The sequence below is a fragment of the Diplotaxodon limnothrissa genome, linkage group LG13, assembly GCF_057381915.1.
Source record: "Diplotaxodon limnothrissa isolate DT_005_m linkage group LG13, D_limnothrissa_male_GT1.1, whole genome shotgun sequence".
NCBI classification, from domain to species: domain Eukaryota; kingdom Metazoa; phylum Chordata; class Actinopteri; order Cichliformes; family Cichlidae; genus Diplotaxodon; species Diplotaxodon limnothrissa.
This window is the reverse complement of record NC_140608.1, coordinates 26367258-26389257: the sequence shown is the minus strand read 5'-3', so window position 1 is coordinate 26389257 and position 22000 is coordinate 26367258. Positions and strand designations below refer to the sequence as shown.

At 40.5% G+C, this 22000-nt stretch overlaps 1 protein-coding gene across 1 annotated transcript; it reads right to left on the bottom strand.

Moving 5' to 3' along the window:
* Nucleotides 1–984: 984 nt before the first annotated feature.
* On the bottom strand, nt 985–21452 carry LOC146620386 (uncharacterized). Its single transcript, XM_085369886.1, has 6 exons — nt 21148–21452; nt 19743–19893; nt 19371–19637; nt 1521–2051; nt 1142–1220; nt 985–1034 (listed from the first exon to the last, which is right to left on the bottom strand). Exons 1-6 carry the CDS (start codon nt 21450–21452, stop codon nt 985–987), a joined length of 1383 nt encoding a protein of 460 aa, XP_085226012.1.
* Between the last annotated feature and the right edge of the window lie 548 nt (nt 21453–22000).

Genomic DNA, 22000 nt, shown 5'->3' with positions numbered 1-22000 from the left:
GAGTAACAGTTCAAATGAAAAATACACCAGAACAAACAAGCAAACAAAAAAAGAAGTGTGGGGTACCTTTGAACCAATGAACAAAGTATAACAATTTATACTTTTTAACATAACCCGACCCCGTCAATATGTGATATGTCTCACAAGAATATTTATTTTATTATTTTACATTTACAATTTTTTTTTCCTGGGGACCCTGTGACACCCCATTGAAGAGCCGTAGGCTGGATCTCTCAAGATCTCACTGTTGGGTTTGTAAGGCCATGTTACTCCTAAATTTCTATCTTGTTCAAAGAGAAGATATAAAACAAAGCTCTGAGCTAATCGACCTTAGTGTTCTCCTTTTTTTAAAAAAAAAAAAGAATCGATAAGAGAATCGATAAAGAATCGAATCGTTAAACAGAATCGAAAATGGAATCGGAATCGTTAAAATCTTATCAATACCCATCCCTATTTAAAGGTGAATCTGTACAATCTCGCGCTTCCCACTGGCGTTGTTTCTCCTCCAACTGCTTCTTTTTTTCTGCTACTAGGTTGGGGTTAGCGGGGTCAACACAGCATGGAGCGATATGTCCATCTTCACCGCAGTTGAAACAATACCAGGGCTTGGGTCTGCCCCTTTGCCTCTTTGAAGTCTGTCTTTGCATACGTCCATCTACACCATGTGGCTTTGACATCTTACTCTGCGGCTTCCCTGCAGGGTCCTTGCTGTTTGCAAACTTTGTTTTTTTCTGTGACATGAATGTAGTTAGTTGACTTTGCAGACTCGCCACCTGCTTTCGCAGATCCTCAATAGCAGCAATGCTACTCCCATGTTTCTCCTCTGGTTCACAAACATGTGCACCCTGGAACTGTAACTGAGTTCTCTGCTTTGTGGTGCCAATGTGTTTTCTCATACGGTTAGTTTTTGCTTGCTGTCGATCTTCCTCAGAGCGAATCATTAACAACAGGTCTGAGAATTGGGGTGGGCTGCTCTTCTTTTGCTCAAGTTGCAGGGCGCTGAGTAGGTCGTTGTCCCAACATCCCCTGCAGAACTGTTTAAGTAGATGTTTGTCCACTTCTTCACATGCGACTCCCCCCCTCTTCGTGGCTCTGTTTAATGCTAGCTGTAGCCGGTGAAGGTAAGTGGATGACTTCTCACCTGGATCTTGAAGGGTGTTCAGGAATTGAGCGAAAAGTTCCTCACCATCTTCTACAGTGCCAAAGGCTGAATCTAGAAGCTGCAAATAAGTCACAGGTGGTGACTCAGGCCGCAAACTCTTAACTATATCAGCTGCTGGTGGGAGCAGGCTCTCATGGATCTTTCTGGATATTTGCAGGGGGGACATGCTGGGATCATTTTGGAGCAGTTCAATTTGTGTGCGCCATGTGTCATAATCAGTTTCATTGTTAGGTCTGGGAACCTTACCGGAGAAGGAACGGAGTCTCACCTGGGACTGGATGTGTGGGACAACATCTTGCCTTCGTACGATATGCTCTACCACAACCTTCTGAATGTCAGGTGGGTTCAAGTCACTTACTGAGAGGGACGCTGCTCTCCTTCCATTAGTGAGGGGAACATCATCAGTGGCACCAGTATCACTTGGTGTAACATCTGAATGTGAGGTGTGACACTGTCGCTCTTTAGAAGCGGGCGGAGATACAACAGTGGTCTCGACATACGTGGGAGAAGGTTCTTCAGTGGTAGGTCGCATGGCTTCAACATCCTCCCCAATCTGACACATCATCTCCTTCAGCACCTCACCGTAGTCTTTGCCACTCAGCTTGGCTAGTTCCTTGAGTTCCGCCAAGTAGGTTTTTGTAACATTACTCCCAACCGTGGTAGTGTACATGCTACTGAGTGTTTTAATTTCATAGACAACGCTGGGATCAGCTTGTGCTGTGTATGTGTATGGTAAACGAGGTTCTAAACCTTCTAAGGCTGAACTGCTAGAGTATTCTACGATCAGGTTTTGGTAGAAGTTGGACAGTGAATCATCAACAAAAAGGACTCTTGTGATTTTACCATACTGTTTCAGAAAGTCAATGACCTGTTCATCTTTCTCAGATACCTGTGTTATCCCAGCGACAACAACCGCATTAGGTATTTTGACACCAGACTTTTGTATGAAATCCATGCTGGTCATTGCCTCAATATTGATGCTCAAATCAATTGGCTCCTGGCTGGCTCGCCACTTCTGTAACCAACTTTAAGGTATAAAGGTGAATTACAGCGCAATAATTACTTGGGCTCGTAATAAGACCCTGGCCAGAATCAGAAGACACCAAATTCGTATGGAGCCAAAGTATTGAGCAGCAATAATGACCTGGACACAATGTTAACTTTTGAGTAGCCACTCTTGTATTGTTACAAAGTATAACAGGTATTTGTCCAATTTGTACAGATAAAGTATAAAATAAAATAAATAGTGTGCACACTCAACAAAATAAAAGTACTCGTTGGGGCCCTTTAAGAATTTAGAGTTAAGCTGGCGATAGCCAACTTCAAAGGTCCTTGTGAATGTAACTGGAATGTATGAGTGTGTGGTGTGTATCTTCTTTGGGGTAGATCGTCCTCAAAGTGGTTGGCTCGCCATCTATCACAACCAGAATATCGTCCTGGTCCTTGGACTTTTCCGTCCTCTCCAAAAAACCTGACCGTTGCTCTGTTTCACAAAAGCCCAACACACACTGGCGTTGGAATTGCAGCAGCTCTCCGGATGAAAGGTGAGTGGTTAGCCGACGTTGCCTCTCTCCTTCATCCAGCCACTCGACTCCGGACTTCCAGCAGGTAAGTAGGCTGGTTTTCCTTCCTCTCAATCCTGAGTTTTCCTCTCTTTTGTCCGTGGATTTCTCGGTTTGAGTAGCAGATGCCTCCACTCCTCTTGCTGAGATAAGAAAAACCCGGGACACCATGCACCTCCACCTCACTTCCTGGCTGACAGGGTCAATGCGGCCTGGGTAGGCTCTGATTGGTTGCTGAGCTAGGTGCCCTCACGTGGGGTGAACTGAGAGGTGCATTCAATGGTCATAGGAAATACGACGCTTGTTGATGTGGACAGTTAATATAAAGAGAATAAGTATGATATTTTTCATCTGGGCTACACACAGGAAACCGGCTGACAAACGTAAGGGACATTTAGCACGAGAACCCATTAAAGGTCACTTCAAGGGACAATGGGTGAAATAACCACTGGTGATGTAACATGGGCGGGTCCTGATTTGAACTTTTCTCAACTTTTTCTCAGTCTTGTCTACTGACATATGACAGGTTTACTTTTAAGCAACCCAACACCTTTTTATTCCACCACCGTTCTAGCTTCCTGAGCAGACATTGTTGCTTTTTAAAACACCACTCTCATCAAAGGATGCCTGGCCATGCCAGAACAGTGCCATACAATGTTAATGGGTTAAAAGATGTTAATTAATAAGACTAAATAAACCTAAGCACGTATACCTGCCAGCTGGCAAAGCTGGGTGTATTTGGAGATATTGCTATTTGATTTTTATATCAGTTTTCCCTTTTACATTAAATGTGCAGCAGTATGCTGTCAGTTGTGATGCTGACACTTATTGTCATGAAGCGACGGGGGGTATTTGGTTTTAGTTGTGTTGGCTATCACAGTGAGAGAATTTGGAGTTTGATCCTCTACACCTTCATACATGTCAGCAAGAACGTCTGAGAATTTCTGTTTAAATTAAGGCTTAGATCCAAGGAATGTGCTGCTTCCAGTCTGTACTGTACCAAAGAAAATGATGTGAAACTTTAGTAAAGAATGAATATTTTGAAATCCTTACATTCACTTTGCAGAAAATCCTGGAATCAAAATCAAATAAAACCAAAACTACCTCTACAGTCATTAGGAGTAATCGAGAAAATAAGCTTTTCGTAATTTAGATCAAGTGACCCTTTAAACACAGACCATGCCTTTGTGGTGATAGTCTGCAGCTTCACTAAGAACAGCAGAGGATTTGATGTCTTGCTCAAGGGCACCTTGACGGTAGTTGTTCAAGGAGGAAGCGGCTTTACTCGAGTCACAATCCAGGCTCAAAATGCTGCCCACGTCACGTCAGCATAATCTTGGATCCTTGCCCAGACAGTTTTCCTTAATCTCACATTACCATATCTTTTATACAGAGCTATATGAACCTCTGAAATGGTAGTGAAAAACCTAGATATACATGCACACATACCCTATACCCTGCTAGTTGTCTCTTGGTGTTATGGGCAAGAGCCTGATTTTGCCTTTTTATCAACACACTATAAAAAAAATGCCAGCAATATGACAAACATTTTCTTTTCAATTGTACCATCTAACGTCTAAGCTGACTCTTAGCACCTTAGCAGAGATTGTATTTCAAAAAGATGTTATTTGTTTAAACCCTAAAATTACCAGGTGGAAAGTTAAAAGTATGGTGCTTTGATCATGTTAAAAATAAATAAATATTAAAATTAGCAAATGCATCACTTTAAAAAATAAATAAATGAAAAGATGAACTCAAAGGTCTGGATGATAACCTGATACAAACCCTACTCTTAACCCTAGATATATCACCAGTAACCTGGCGTTAAGAGGTTAGTCTGACCGTTTTTAGAAATGTACATAAAAAAGCATATATCCACAACCAATACTGTAAGCAGTATCATCCTAATATACAGATCCAAAGAAATACAGTAAATATGCCGAGGAGTCTACTATCTTGTTCCAACATCTGGTTTTAACAGAAGTCCACGTCTGGGAGGAAGGTCACCATGTAGATTGCTCAATCAGACAAGACCTGGCAATCCCAATATCAGGTACCTTACTACAGTTCTCGCCAATGTGGTCCTGTAAATTATCTTCATTCAATATTGAAAAGACCTTCAGATTGTCCAGTTTCCTGAAATAACTGCAGTAGTCCTGTAGCAAATGTATTAAAGAAAGTAATAATGAGATTCTTATGGTTTCTTTTTTTGATATTTTATAAAATATTAATACATACATTGGTTTTACAAAGTCTTTTTTTTTTTAACAGAAGATCAGAGAAAGACCGATAACCAGTGAAACAATAACTAATTAGGTGTCTGAACATGCTGCACAAGTTATAACACTACATAGTCACTTATTACTTTTTTGGTCATAGTTAGATTAGTTAGTTTTATTCGTATTTAACAAAAATAAGAATGAAAAGTGTTACACAACCAAAATCTACCAGAAGCAGATACTTTTGATATCTTTGTTTTTGGACACACAACCGCAACAACTCATATTGGAAAGTTTTCATGTCCGTTTTCTGTCTGCTTGGTAATGACTCACATTTATGAAGTTCATTCAGGCCGGTACATCCAGTCCCATGAACAATAAAAGAACTGTGAGCTGAGAGCATGTTAATGACATAAAAATTGAGTGGTTTTGTTTTGATAGAATTCTATCCAGTACATGTTGATTTTATTGAGTCAGTTCTAGTTTAACAACCCAAAGTTAAAGTGGCTCAGGAAATATAATCTGTACGAGAAATAACACCTTGTATCCTTAAAGTCTAATTTGTGTTCCCTCGTGATGCCTCATTAAAAGAAAAAGTTATGCATTACAATTAGGAGACAGGGTTGAAACCAAATGACGGCAGTATGCGTCTTCATTTGCCCTCCTAAGCCTTTGGCTAGCGATGTTCACTGACCTGTCACAGTCAGCCTGGCTCACCTTCTCCAACAGGGCCCGACAGCTGACACTAGCGCTCCCCTCCTCTTCTCTTCCTAATGTGTTGTGATAAGGAGCTTATGTGAGGTTTCCAAGGCAAGATTACCCCCTCAAGGTATTTTAACAGTCTGCCGTATGTGGGCGTACGTTTCATGATCACTTCCATGCAAAGGTGACGCTAGCAAGCAAAGATGTTGACCAGGAGAGGGGGGTGGGTGATGTTTACACGTTAACCTGGTCTGAAAGACAAAGCTCGGAGAGGCCAAAGCCTGAGGACATGACAGAAGTGATTTCCATTGTTTTTCTGACACGCAGGGACATGTGGTAGCCTGTAGCTGTTGCAGGGATCAGCTGTCCGCATGCTTTTTGATTGCATGAGTCTGCCAGCAGGCTTTGCTGAAGTGAACGCAGTTATTGATTTTAATTGGGTGCATGCCCTTCTGAACCCCCCAAAAATAAATACCAAAAGCAGATGTGCCGATCCGGTGAAGTGCTTTCTCGTGATCCTACGTCAGTAAGACACAATGGAAAAGGATATTCTAGCATCCTAATCTTTGACAGCATTTCAGCAGCAATCAGTTCCACATGCAAGCAGTGGCACTAATGCCACAGAGTTTACATCGACAGATTGTGATGGTTTTCTTCTTTGTCTATATGCTTCGAGCAACTGGCTTCTACGTGAGTGTGTTTCGTGGAAATGCGTGTGCGTCTTGATGCAGACCCCACATGTGTAGCATGCTGGCATGTGAGCGCTGATCCCCTGAGCTCAGACTCTAAGATGTCGATAGCCAACCTGTAAATGACAGGCACAGAGGGAGTGTGTTTAGCAGTTTTGCTGGATCTTAAAAAGGTCACATACGCACACACAGACATGCACAAAGTCACATACACACATATATAAAAGGACATGCCAGGATGACCCCCTTTGTCACCTCCATCTAGGGCCAAATTACTACTTTGTGCAGTATTTCTTTAAGCTTCCTGAAGTTTCGGTTACTTTTAAAGCAAATCCATCATTCACATTGTTCTAATAACATCTGGTTACGACGGGAAACTCTGAAACTTTGCAGCTGCACCAAACCAAGTTGCTGCCGTCTTGGGAAGACACTCCAGCTCAAATTTGGTGGATTTGACTACAACTGAAGGATTATGACTGGTCTGTTGGCTGAGAGAAGTCTGTGACCCCTTGGGCCTATAAGAGACTTTGAAAACTCACTGGATAAAGAAATCAATTAAAAACTGCATTTTCACACAAATAGAAATTAGAAACATAAAACCTGTTTTTCGAAGAACTTTCTTCCCTCCTGTGGGGTTCTAAACACTGAAACGTATAAGTCGACTGAGGCTGCATATTACACACAGTTTTAGTGCTGGAGGCGATGGAGCAGTGGCCAGATACCACTTGTTGATTTGGGCTCTAATGTTCATAGAAACAGTGTGGCTGTGGTTTTGCTGTTCTGTCGGAGTGATTTTGATTAGTTTCAGTAGATCAATTCATGGTGATGAAACTGTAGAAATACATTAAGTTTCTTTCTCAGCAATGCTGGCTGTGAGGCTCAACAGTGTCATTTGGCTGAGTGACTGTGAAACCACTTTCTAGTCCAGGATGCAATTTTTCAGCAGCTGCTGTATGGACTGACTGTCACGTGTCAACAAGTAGTTGCCGGGATGAAGCAGAGTAGTTTGGGTGATTCCTTGACTTTTCAGTTAAATCCTTGATTGTTTGTTTGCCTTAAGCACACACACCCAGAAACTCCAAAAAAAGTTTAACACAAACGAAAAGAAAAAAAGTAAAGATTGAAAAAACACTTTGTGCTGTCTGTCTTTTATTCTTTTATACACTTTCTCTGCACATCTTCACCTCTGTGCACTCTTTCCTGCCTCGAGAAGTCTGAAATATCATTACTTTTATAGTGATTAAAATATTTACCGTTAGAAACACAACGGCTGAGAATGATGAGCTGTGGTGGAATTTTTTTTAGAGGTGTTCCTTTACTAAGTACCGATGCTACACAGGGCGATCGTGGCTCAAGAGTTGGGAGTTCGCCTTGCAATCGGAAGGTTACCGGTTCGAGCCCTGGCTCGGACAGTCTCGGTCGTTGTGTCCTTGGGCAAGACGCTTCACCTACCGCCTACTGGTGCTGGCCAGAAGGGCCGATGGTGCGATATAGCAGCCTCGCTTCTGTCAGTCTTCCCCAGGACAGCTGTGGCTACAACTGTAGCTTGCCTCCACCAGTGTGTGAATGGGAGGATGACTGGGTGTGTAAAGTTCTTTGGGGTCCCTAGTGGGGACTAGTAAAAGCGCAATACAAATACAGGCCATTTACCATTATATACACAGTTTATTATTGCTAAAAAAAAAGAGAGAGAGAGAGAAAAAAGTAGCTATTCTACAGACAAATGGTCTCCACTTCTCCCCAGTCTTTTATAGATTACTATTATTGCTGCTGATGTTTAAAGTTGAGCTCTTTATTATTTATTTTTTCAATGTGTCACATTCTATAAAATCAAGTTTACAGTGTGTCTAAAACAAGTTTTTAATAAACCTAGAAAACCAGACCTCCGCATTGATTAAATACACCATATTAAATATATTAATAAAATGTAAAAAAATAAAATAAAATCTCAGCTGAATGAAAAGCCATGAAATAAAAGGTCTACAGGGGGGTTTAACATCATTAATGGAAAACTGAGGGGGTGTATTTATCAAAACCGTGGACTAAACTTTACGTATCTGGTTAAAAGTCATCACTTATAGATTGTGGTTGAGCCTGTTCAGTCTCAGTGGCTGGAGTTGAGGTTCCCGCTCAGTCATCAAGGCTTTCACTGGTAACATGTTAAAGGAGTTTTTATTTTCTAAATCTATTTTTGATACTTTCTTCACACTCCAATCTAACTCCTACATCGAATATGTTAGCCAAGATGGCTTGCAAGACAAAACTTTTTCTCGTAATTTACACATTTACTTGTTACACATATATGTGCATGAGTACAATAACTCATAGCAATGAAAAGAAGAGCAAGGAACAGCTTGTTTAAATTCAATTCATGTTCATTTTATTTAGAAAGCACCAAATCACAACAACAGTTGCCTCAGGGCTTTAGCATGCTGGTTTTCTCTCAGAGACATCAGCACTGATGCCACCAGTGCTAGCTACCTTTTAGGTAGGGCTAAAATCCCACATTTTCTTGTGTGTTTAGTGTTTATGCGTTACAACTTCTCATCTCCACTGTAGAAGAATTTAGTAAAATATGTGGTCAGAGAATTGTGGCAAGTTCCAGATGTTCACAAATGCAGTAGCTAGCATGACAATCATAAGATGCTGTAAACATCCTTTTTGTTAAATGTACAACTCAGTGTTCGATTTGAGACGTTTTCCTCTTGAAACTCACTGTATGTGTGCACTGTGTGAAAGACTACATGAGAACTCCACTTGTAATTTTGCATTTATGTTATTTTCACTCAATTTTTGTTGATGTTGAATGATGAAAATGACTTGCTTAGGTTTAGGAGTAGATAACGCTGTGACTTAAAGTCAAGCATTGCAGCATTCGCTCAGTTCCCTGGCGGACTACTCGTGCCCTTACATACTAAAGTTTTGTCACTGGGGACCAAGGGACCTACTAAACAATTAGCTCTGGCTCAAATTCCACTTCTGGTGTAAAAACATGCAGTATAACAGTAATGCAGTACTAATGCATGCACATTTTTTTTTCTTTGCAGTGGTTGAGCGGTTTTCCTTCTCTGATGTCCTCCCCGAGCACTGGAAAGAGCACAGATCGAGCCAGCACAGACAAGTAAGTGAGAACATTTCATAAAAATCAATATGAACCAATGTTAAATTATGACATGTTACAGTAGACAGTAGTATAGCAGCTCTTTATGTTGCGCTTGCACTTGTGGCATCACCTGTGTATGGTGTCACTGGTGCCGCAGCTCTCTTGTTTTTTTCTTCTGTTTGTTTCTTTTCTTTTTTATCTTTCTCCACCATCCTCCCTCCATCTCTGTGCTGCCAAGCCTGAGCTTGGTGGAAGAAGAACAGAAAAAAAACAAACTCAGAATGAGAAAAAGAAAGAGCGAAAGAGGGAGGGAGATCGGATTTCCATTCCACATTGGATCACTGGAGTGGAGTCTAAAACCACAGAGTGCGCTGGCACTGGACAAAAAGGCTGGATTCAATAAATATGTGGACTAAGCCCTCCTATTCAGACCCTGCAGTATTGAGTTCCTTATTTAGGTCATTTAGACTGGGCAAAATTGATACAGTATGCAGCTCAAATCTATAGCTCTATTTTTTTCTTCTCCTTTTCTCTCTGTCTTTGCCCTTCTAAATAAAAAAGAGATGAGAGGGAATCCAGTGTGTGGGAGTGCAAGAACGGCAGCTAGAGAAGGAGCAACAGAAAAAAAAATAGGCAGGGGGATTTTTTCTTTTCTGTGCAACACTGGGAATGTTTGTGTATTTTGAGAAGAATGACAAAGACAAAAGAGAAGCAAAAAATTAGGCAGAGTTCACGTAAAGGAAAAAGAGATTGAATGAAGGAGATTAAGACAGTGATCCAAAGACAAAGTGTGTGTGTTTGTAGGAGAAAGGTGGTATTTTGACATTTTATTAGAGTCTCAATGAGGTCTGCACAAGACAATGCTCTCCTGCCTCCTCGTTTAGCCTGATCTTAATTGGCCATTAGATTGAAAAATAGCCCATACCTCCTCCACCTCCTCCTCTGTGCTCTTCCTCTCCTCCTCTACTCTGCAGCTTCAGAGCTGATTAGACTTTTGATTTACTAATAAACACAGAGAAACAGATTAGCTGCAGAGCGGCGGTGGCAACAGCCAAGCTTTACTGTGCCCGGAATAGGAAACTACCCGCTGCGGCCTCTGAAATGCTTGCTGAAAGCTAGCTAAATTTAGTTTAGTCTTCTAATTTAAAGTGCTCTGATACTAAAATTAACACTGACAACTGGTATCTCTTTGAATAGGGATAAACTGGTCTTCACATCTCATGGAAACGTACAGTTTGGGGGTTTTGGGGTTTTTTTTTTAAACATGACACAATCAAAGTATTTTCTGGAACTTGCAAAGTTTCATTCCCCGATGCCAAGCCATTTTAAGAATATATTAACCTGCTGTTTTGTTTGTTTTGTTTTGTCGCCCTTATCTTCCATAGCTGCAGATGACTATGCTTTGTGCTTTTTCTTTCTACAAAACTCACACTGGCCTCTTATGATAAATAAGACATTACCCACAATGAGAGGAACTCAATCAGCGCTTGTGTTGGCTGAGAGTGAGAAAGACAGGGATAATTACTCACTAAATAGGCAATCACCGAGGTGGCGCCCACACAATCAAGCCTGCATGTGTATTTTGGGGAGCCTTCACAGAAATGCCGGCCAAAAGCCTCAGAAAACGACGAACCAAGCAATAAAGTAGGCAAACAGCAGTCCCATCGGGCTAATACTGTAAGCACGGGTCACAGGTAGGGCTTGAAAGTGTTTTTTAAAGGGCTGTAATTCAGACTGCAAACTCATGTCCGATTGCAAAGCGAGAAGAGACAGTCCTGCATCATGAGTAATGGACGAGCACGTTCCTCTTCATCATTCATTCCAAGCGGCAATTGAGTTTCGGTTGTGTATATTCTGTGTTGGATTTTGTGTTCATTTTCTTCTCCCATACCTTCTGTGAATATATCTGTTTAGTGGCTACATAGGGATTTTCTGGAGTCATAAACTTGACTGATGACTAGACTGACAAAGAAAAAGTGGAGAGCGCAGACTGTATATGGACAAAGCCACAGTGTCATCTGCCAGTTTGGACTTCCATTTCAAAGCTTTGAGTTTGACTTTCTAGCCATCCTGACTGTTTCTATAATGCTCAAGACTGTATTTGAACATACCAGCCAACACTATTGCTCGCTACCTAGCTTTGTTAGTAAGGCATATCTATAATTCATTGTAGCATTAAACTGGGTGCTAACTTTGGGGAAGTGGAAGACTGGAAATCAGGCCTTAGATGTATTTATTTCTGCCATAAAGTATGACTTTTTTAGCACAGTTGTGGAGCCAACCTTAAGGAAACTACCACTAATACTAGGAGAAAGACATGCAGGTAGCAGAAGGACTAGGAAATGTTTTAATTTGCTAAGTTTGCTGAATTATTTTGATGAGTCAAGTTCTTTTGAATTGCCTTTTTTGTTTTTGTTTTTAAACAATTTTTTATTTAATTGCTTTGACTGACTAAAAATAAGTTTTGCTGTTGTGTAGATAATAATTGTCTAATTCAGTGCTGTTTCTGTCTACTTGCTCCCAGCTGTGGCAAAATTTTTATCTTACAGACAATTACCATTTTCAATCCTCTTGAAAACCTTAAATGATGATGCATACAAAACTCACTTTACTCGGGCACAGTAATGACAGCTGACTGTGGAGCATTTCAGTACTTCTACCACTTTATTGTCTTTGAAACACAAATTGTTTGTAAGGTAGTTAAACAACTTGATAGTTAGTAATGGTGGCCATAGCTTTTATGAGTCTCAAGTCTCTTTATTTGAACAGACATTGCATATATTTGAACACACTTCAATAAGAGACCTTCCTCTTTTCTGAACTACTCTGCTGTCAGTGCTTTTTGCACTAAATGCAAAGTAAACCTGACACCATGTCTTCCTGCTGTTAAGATGAATTCTCACTAAAAGCCTCCCAGTGACTAAATGACTACAAAGGCACAATCCATCGTCTTTGATGGTCTTTTAATATGAAAAAAAAAAATCTTCAAAAAGAGTATTCCTTTATATTGACAGCAGCTTAACAGTGATCAAGAAAATGCTCGAATCAGAACCTAGAGGAATGTATTTGAAGATGAAGGCAGACAGTATTTCTCACAACTAAAGATTGGTCAGTATGCTTGAATATGTATCATAAAGATGTGTACATTTCACCGTGTAATATAGAATATTGGAAGTTATAGCCCAAAATTTGTGAACATCACCTTTCCTTTCAAAGTGGCCAGAATTTCTTCACTAGTCTTAAGTGCTTTAGCTGAGCAGTTTTTAGTCAACTAGTCCAAGCCCAAAAGAACCTCTATAAACGAGGCACTTTTTTTTAATAGTTGTTAGATTCTGAAATGGTAAATTGGTCCACAAGGCTGTCCTGATGTGTCTTAGAGGGAACATTTAGCAGAAAGTCCGGTCCGGTGTGGCGTGGGCCATCATCTACCAGGATAGATCACACTGAAAACCTTCATGGTTTGGCAGACTGTGTGGAGGGAGGACGAGGACCCAAATGCAAGCTGAGCTGTTTGTTTGTGGCTGGTAAAAGGTACAAAACAAAAGGCAGATGCACACTGAGGCAAAACTAACTGGGACTAAACTAGGAAAAACTAAATGTTAAACACAAGAGACAAAGAACAACACCTTGATCATTATAAAAACATGGAGGCATGGAAACATAATGAGAACTAAACAGACGATCTGACAGTGAACAAAGGAAGACAGAGGACTTAAATACACAGAAGGGTAATAAGCGAAGTAGAAACACGTGGGGAACACACAAATGAATACGACCCCACAGCAAAACTAAACTCACTGAACACAGAAACACGAGACTGTCAAAATAAAATGTAACGCGCTGCGGACACTAAAGCGGTCGCGCCAGAATGTCACGCTAAAAAGAAAGATTCTTTAAAATACAAGGGGGAGCAAGCGAGTCAGATACCACAGGCACAGAGAGGGAGCAGGTCTGATCAGAAACAGTTTATTACTAGGCCAGGGAGCACAAATAAAACACCCTTAAAATGTGCATAATAAAATGTTTGCTCTCTACTAAAAACAATTCTAAAACCCATAAAACTACCATTTTCTACATTCACTAAACCCCCCCCTGCTATAATTAGGCCACATGTTCATTATGGGTCCATCAGCAGGCCAGGAATTCCTCCTTTAGAGCAGAGTCCACGCCAGCCCCGTCTTCAGCAGACAAGAAAGAGCCACCCATCTTCTTGTCCTTCCGCTGGCCCATCACTTCCCAGCCCGGCTTGCGTTCTGCACCCGAATCCATGATGCGACCACCGCCACAGCTCCCCTTGCGTCAGTGTCCTGCAACATAACAAATAGGGGCCAGAATAATGGTCCCAGAAGCGGCCCTGGCTCAAGGCCATGGTGACCCTCTCCCAATCCAGCTGCACCCAGTAAACAACAGTAGAGACCCTACTCACAAATGCAGGCAGAGGTAAACCTCTGCCCTGCTGCCAATCACACGCGTTGTCTCTTACTGTTGCCGTTCCATGAGGTCAGGACTTGGTCGCCGCATCACACTGGCCATCTCGCATTAACCTTCCAGTCTGGGGCCTCTCTCTTTCAGTGCCCAGCTAGCCTGTTTTTAAAAGGTCTTTACACAGCTGATAGGCCACCTCTGGACACACCCCTGCCTCAGCAGCCAGTGCAGCCAGTCCACAGTGGATAACAACCATGTCACATAAAACACTAAAAACCATGCAATAGAAACAGAATAAAACCATGCAAATAAAACACTCATAAATAAACACTAAAAATCAGAATAAAAACAATATACAAGATAAATACAAATTTCCACTGTGTGACAAAAACAATATAATGAAATATAATGAGATGAAGACTGTGACAACGTGACATGGACAACACAGACATGAAACACATAGCAGACTGGGCAGATGACACAGAAGGAGAGGAACATGGAAACAGAGAAGGGGAACAAGACATAACTCGAAAACGACACATAAACAAGGAAGCATGGATTAAACTTTAATTAAACAAAACCTAACTAACACATGCTAATAATCAGTGTTGGTGAGTAACGGAATACATGTACCGCCGTTACGTATTTAGAATACAAAATATGAGTAACTGTATTCCGTTACAGTTACCGTTTAAAAAGGTGGTATTCAGAATACAGTTACTTTGTTGAAATAAATGGATTACACTGCGGTACTTTCCTGTTTCATTTTGTCGCGGGTCAGGACTGTTTGGGTTTTGTTTGACAGCTACGTTCTTTCGTTCCAGGCGGCAGCGTTACGGTTGCCATGGTTACAGGGCGACGCTCTCTCTCTCTCTCTGCGACTGTGTGTTTCCTGGGTGAGAGAGCGCCTTTTCGTTGTTGTGCTAAGCTAACAGGCAGAATGCTACAAGCATAGCTCTAAAGCAGGGGTGCCCAATCCCGGTCCTCGAGAGCTACTATCCTGCAGCTTTTAGATGCATCCCTACTCCAACACAGCTGAATCAAATGGTTTGATCTCTTCAGCATGCCATCATGTTTGGCAAAGGCCTGATAACAAGCCATTCATTTGATTCAGGTGTGTGGGAACAAGGATGCATCTAAAAGCTGCAGGACGGTAGCTCTCGAGGACCGGGATTGGGCACCCCTGCTCTAAAGAATGTAGCATCATGGGCAGTGTAGTCGTGTTGCAGGGAGAATGCACTGCCATACACGTTATGTGTCTGTGAGCGCGAGGAGGGAGAGAAAGGGGAGTGGAAAGGTACGAGTTGTCGTCGAGGAAAAAACGGGAGCTGGAAGCATGTAAATATAATAATAACCACTGCAGCCAAGAAGAGTGCCTGACGAGCCCAGCTGTAAGTAAGCTATTAAGACTCGACTGTACACCGTGTTCGTGTTTTCCTCCGAAAACAATAAGTTCCGTTGGAGCAGCCTTTCAACGCCTCTCTCTGTCTCTCGCAAGAAAAATTGACCCACACAACAAAGTAAAGCTATTTTTCGGCTATGAGCCGACAGGGACCCCGCCGTATTAGTCAGAGGTCCCTTTACTACAGTTCGGAGTCGCGGACCTTCAGTAATAGTAATAAATCACACAGCAATAGTACATTCACGTTGTTGTAAAAAGCACGATAATATATTAAGTAATCCAAAGTATTCAGAATACGTTACTCTCATTGAGTAACGTAACGGAATACGTTACAGAATACATTTTGGGGCATGTATTCTGTATTCTGTAACGGAATACATTTTAAAAGTAACCTTCCCAACACTGCTAATAATAACACTAGAACTTACCATTAGTCTGATACATCATAAGAAATCAGACATACAAAATACACTCAAAATGCTAAAAATGCCAAGTGCCCTGACAGAAAACAGACATGTTTTTGGCAACATCAGCAAAACCTTTGCTCATGTCCTGCCCCAGTTGAAAGATTTGACTCTCTGGAACTTTTCCAAAGGATTACTAAAGGATGTCCATCACCCATCACAGATGCACAAGTACAAGGAGACTTAACAGGACTTCTACAGCATGATCAAAAAATAGCACCTGTGTTGAAAATAAAGTCAGCCACAGTCCAATAACCAAAAACTAAACATTACTAGCTTTATAATCTTGTGATAGGATACAAACTTTTGAAGTATTCATGACCATGACAGATAAACCCAGTTTTCCCATTTGATATTGGCTGACATGAGGTGCACGAGAAGTTGGTATTGAATGTAAGATTGGCTACATTTAGTCATTCGCAAAATTTTTCAGTCATGCATGCTTTTACCCACCTAAACATTGCAGACCAAGAACCCCACAAACCCAAATAACAATCTGCTGTCTCTCTCTCTCTCTCTCTCTCTCACACACACACACACACACATATGGACACAGAAACAAAAACTGCTCTAGATTTGGTCGAGAATCACAACAAAGAGCCCAAGGCCTTCGAGGCAAACTCCTCAGATCCCAATCCCATTGAGCATCCGCGTGATACACCGAAAGCCCATCAAATCCGTGTTGCTTTGACAACTATGCCTAATTTTGGCAGCATTAAAACACTTTGTTCAACAACCTTTCAAAGAAACCCAAAGAGAAAAAAAAAAACCCTTGTAAAACTGTAAATTATTTTTATGCCGCATACAGCAAGTCCATCTAATCAACTACAAATGGTGCTTAATTACTTTGACTAAAATATGAATCTATCAAACACAGACTCAGTATCTCCCTTGAACAGATAGTTAAGTGCATACAATTTAATGACAGTATCTGAATAGAAAGCATATTTGCATACTGTAATATACATTATTACTTAGCAATTATTAATTGGCATCTCGCCAGACAAGACAAGCTCCTCGGTGTGGGCGGGAGGGGATGTAGCTAATTTAAGTCTGTAAGAGACTCATCAAATTTGGCATGATCACATAATTTACTAAATGGTTATTGATTTCACTCAAGCTGTATCAGCAGCAAAATACCTTTCAGTTAACAGTGATAACACCGGTAAACTTTGTCTTTAAAGGTGCTGACACAGGAGAACCTCGGTTCAAAGCTATGTTCCTTGGTGGCATGGTGGCATACGATGGGATGTGCTGCAGTTTTCCCTAATCCTATGAATCTTGCTTAGAAAAATACACTTCCAGCTTATATTTACATACTGAGATAAAGTTTTCCAGAGTGATATGTAATTCATGCGTTTTCCATGTCATGTGTATTAATGTGTTTTCCATTGCCCCCATTTCCTTATTTATGTTTGGTATTATGAGACGTGCTGTCAAATTTTCTGGAATGATTTGATATAGCCCTAGGCACGTACATTTGTGCTGCACCACATGGTGTATCTTTCTGTGTGCATGTGTGTGTGTGTCCTAGTTTAGCTTGCCTCACAGGTTGTTAAACAGGCGATTAGGTTCACAAGGCAACACCTTTTAAACTTTGACAACTGCATTTTCGTGGGTTTAAATAGAGTACCAGTGTGCTGCATATAACAGTGTATGGGTGCATTAGCGTACAAGTGTGGATGAGTGCACAGAGTATATACTTGTCTGTGTGCTAAAATCTACCTACCTGAACATATAGCATACTAAAAGGGAACCATTTGTTGACTTTTAACTGGGGCTGCAAAGTGCAAGCTTTGCAGTGCAAGTTTTACTAATGGATTATTTATGTTAAGCATCAACAGTAAACTATTAAGAGGTACATTTTCCATAAAAGCTCTATTTTCCAACTTTTCAGCGATACTTACTATTCAGTTAATATATCATAGTAAAGTATGTGGTAAACAGCAGAAGTTTAAAGTGAGCAGAAACACATTTCTGGTACGTTCAGTTAACGAGTTATCAAAATTGAATTTAATATATAATAACAAATAGCCAGTTAATTTTCCATGTGCTGAAGTCCGATCACCCTTCAAGCCTTAAAGAGAGGCAACAAATTGTAAAATAATATCTCACCTTTGCACACAACACACATCTTTTTTGCTGCTTCTCATGTCTGTCATTTTTCATGCTGCTGATATCAGTGGTCATGTTACCTGAGAAAGTACAGGTACATGTTTAAACAGCTCAAGTAATACACTAAACACAGCCTTTTCTGTTCACCTTGGCACATAGTCAGTGTGGCTAGCCAGTGGTATAGCTGCTGTATTTTCCAAAGAGGGAAAAAAATTGTTAATACTGTAAGAAAGAGAGGACAAGCGAGGTAGATTAGACATTACTTCTAAGATAAGGACTGCTCAGTGTGAGCTTTGATACCTGAAACCTGAAAGTTAAGTTTCCCTTTTTAAATGTAATTAATCAGAAATTGATCCGATCTGTACATGATTACTGAATTTAACTGGCCACTGTATAATATGAAATGACTGAAAAACAAACTGAAATATGATAACTGTGCAAAACGCCAAATACTTTAAACATACTGTGGTATGTTAACAGTAGTGGGCTTAAGTTTGAGTGGTCCAGGTCTGACTGTAAGATGATGATGCTCTTTAGCAGCACTAGCTAAATTTCACCTTTGCACTAGAGTTATAAAAAACAACTTTAATAGCTCACGTAACATCCACTCATACATTTAGAAGGCAGTTGCCAAATCTAGAGCAACAAACCTCAGATACAGGAACAACACGCGTCATCTGGTCACAGCATGTCCACAAATGAAAGAAAGCTACTGCAAAAAAATCAGTTTAGGTGTCATTTTTCTTTATGCACTGCTACACTGGATCCTGGTTGGACTAATGTAGTCTAAACCTTTCTTTCTGGTCTCAGCAAGAATGACTTTAGCCTTTAACTTAAAATATTTGTTAGTAAGTTAAAATGTAGTTTGTAACATATTCCGTTAAGTTACTCAATGTCAGTAACACATTCAGAATACTTTGGATTACCTGATATATTGTCATGCTTTTTACAACTACATGAATGTACTGTGTGATTTATTACTTTTACTGAAGGCTACTTACTAGGGCTGGGTATCGTCACTGATTTCTAGAATCGATTAGATCCACGATTCAATTCCATTCGATTCAATTCGATTTTGAATCAGTCTGAAATATTATTATATGAACCATAATATATATAAAATTATGATAATTCACCTTTATATGTACTGTCAAAAGAACCCTCTAAGCTTTGTGAATGAATTATATAAATTTCAAAATTAAGAACAGATACTAAAGCAGTTACAATAATTTAAATTTTAATTAACATTAGTATATATTTATTTTCATACATACATTTCAAGTGGATCAGGGATCCAGTATACTGTATATAGAACACATCTTTTGTAAACATCAGTAAAACCTCAGAGTAATAGTGTCTCACACAGCTTTTCTGAAATCCACTATTGTGTTTTGGAGACACACAGTTTAACACAGCGTGTACAAGTGAACTGACAGAAACTGACCGATCAGAAAATGAAAAACTGCCTTTTAAAATCAAAAAATGAAAACATACTGAACAGTATTGTAAAACCTCTGTGAAACTCACACAATGGTCATGGTCCCTCCACCAGATCAAAGGATCCTCAGAAAGTGCAACAGGCTCAACGTCCCTGTATCGATTCACTTCTTCCTTTGCCTTCTGAGTTGGTGTTTTCTGTGGTACTGTGGTTTTTGTTGAATAGGCTGGCCCAAGGAGAAAAATTAATGCAGAGTCCTTTGACCTCTTAATTGGAGGGACATAATCCACTTTATCAACACCACCAAGAGAGATGTCAGGGACAGTTTCCTCAGATGTGTCACCATCAGACTGTTGCTGTAGAAAAATGAAAACTTAATTAATAAAGAAATTACTATTTATCTTCTAACTCGAGTAGTGCAAAAAAACCAATAATTTTTTGTTTTTGTTTCTGTAACTCACAATAGCTGTGTCCACGTTCTCCAAACCTGCTGCTTCCAACACCAACTGAGAGAATGTGTTGTTACAGGTCTCTTTGGACAAGAATGGCAGGGCCTTAAAGCGAGGATCTAATGCTGATGCAATGTACAGCTTGTCCTTTAGGGCCACATATCTTGAAAAGAGATTTTGCACATTTAACTCAGTTTATTAAGTTGGATATAAATGTGCATGGTTACATACACTCATGCAAGATCAGAAATGACTTTGTTTCCATAATTTATATATAAACATCTATAGATAGATAGTAGGGGTGCAACGATACACAAAATTCACGGTTCGGTTCGGTTCGATACTTTGGTGTCACGGTTCGATATTCTTTCGATACAAAAAAATGTTCATGCCTTTATTAATTTGCCATTTATTAAAATTATAAATATATATTTTAACTCAAAAGTACAGTTTTTTAATTTAATGTTGCTGAAACAACAAAGTAATAAAAAAAGAAATCTATCTGATCGAGAAATCACTCATCTTCGGAAAAGAGAGTTTATTACAGAGAAATGGCTCTTTCCAAAATAAAAGCTATACTATACGCTTCTTCTGGGCTATATTCTCAGCAGCATATTAAACATATCAGGTCCCCATAAGGTGAATCATGTGCTTGTTTTTTTTGTCTGCTTCCACTTGTCTTTGCACTAGGATGATGTCAGCGTAAATGTGCAGTCATATTCGTCGTGTTCCCACTAGTGCTGTCAGCGTTAATCTCGTTGAAATGACGTTAACGCCACAACACGGCAAATCTCCGTTAACGAGCTACCGCGGATCGCCCCGTGCATGGGGCTGGACGGCGTCAACACCTTAACGAGCTAACTGCGCTAATGCACTAGTTCCCACCAATTGTGTGGCACATCCAACATACTGTTTTACTTTTGTCCACGATGCACTTCCCTTCAGGGTCATACGTCACATGAAAACCAAAATAGTTCCAAACGCCAGATCTGAATGAGGGTGGGGGAGGTTCAATTTGCCATGTTGCAACGAGAGCCTAACTTCTGTCTCGCTAGCTTGCCCTGCGCTCAGTGAATCTTCGTTCGACTACTCCGCCTAGGCTGCACTGTTGAGCGCAGATCCACTGAGCACTCAACACAGACAGCATCGTCAGAAGAAAAGTTGAAAATTTCGTATTGTTCGATACATATGCGTACCGAACCGAAAGCACTGTATCAAACGGTTCAATATCGATACGAGTATCGTTGCACCCCTAATAGATAGATATAAAATCAAAAGGCCTAGTACTAGACAAGAGGGCTTAACTAACATTTTTATAAAATATATATCTTTTCACCATAGTAAGAATTTTCATGTAATACATGCATCCATACAGTTACACTCATTCATGGCATATACACACAATTCATAAACATACCTTGACTTCAAGTTGTCATATACAGCAGTCTTGAGGTCTTTAATCAGTGAGGAGTCATGAGACACACTGATCATCTTCTCCAGCAGCTGTGCATGCAGAGGTGCAATGATGGAAAGGGTCGGGGACTTTTCTTCAGACATAACCAGTGTGGCTGCTTTCAGCGGCTTCAGAGCTTTCACTATATCTTCTCCATCAGTTATGTCAGCCTCTGTAAGAGTACAGAGATTACTGTCACTTCTCCTCACTTCAGGTGAGAGTAGAGCTGCAGAGATCGCTGGTTGTTGCTGTAGGAAGCGTTCCAGCATCTCCAACGTGTTGTTCCATCTGGTCACCCCATCAGTCACCAGCTTATGGGCAGGTAACTTCAGTATCTTATGCTTCTCTTTAAGTTTGCAACCTGCAACAGTGCTGTGATGAAAAAAGGATGCTATGCGTCTCACTCGGCCAAGCAGCTGAGCAACAGCTGGAACTTTCAGTCCTGCTTGTGAAGCTAAATTGAGTGTGTGGGCAAAACAACCAATGTGCAACCAGCCCGTTATTTGCACAGCTCACACCACATTTGCAGCACTGTCAGTTATGATGACTGGATTTTTGTTTGTAAGCTCCCATTCTTCGATTGGTTTGAATATAATTTCAGATAAATTAACTGCTGTGTGGCTTGCTTCAGTGGTTCTTGTCTGTAAGACATGAGACACGAGTCTCCACTCCTGGTCGATATGGTGTGAGGTGATAGTCAGGTAGTTATCTGTTGCTCTGGATGTCCAGCTGTCACAGGTTATAGCGACTCCCTCTGCTGACTTGAGTGAGGCTGTAACATCGTGTTTCACTTTTTCATACATGTTTGGGATTACCA

Coding starts and splice junctions, on each gene's coding strand:
- LOC146620386 (XM_085369886.1), bottom strand. CDS start 21,452: ATGCTGGAACGCTTCCTACAGCAACAACCAGCGATCTCTGCAGCTCTA. Junction 2,052..19,370: donor GGAGGGACCATGACCATTGT/GTGAGTTTCACA, acceptor GGGATAACACAG/GTATCTGAGAAAGATGAACA. Junction 1,221..1,520: donor GGAGAGCAGCGTCCCTCTCA/GTAAGTGACTTG, acceptor ACTTATTTGCAG/CTTCTAGATTCAGCCTTTGG.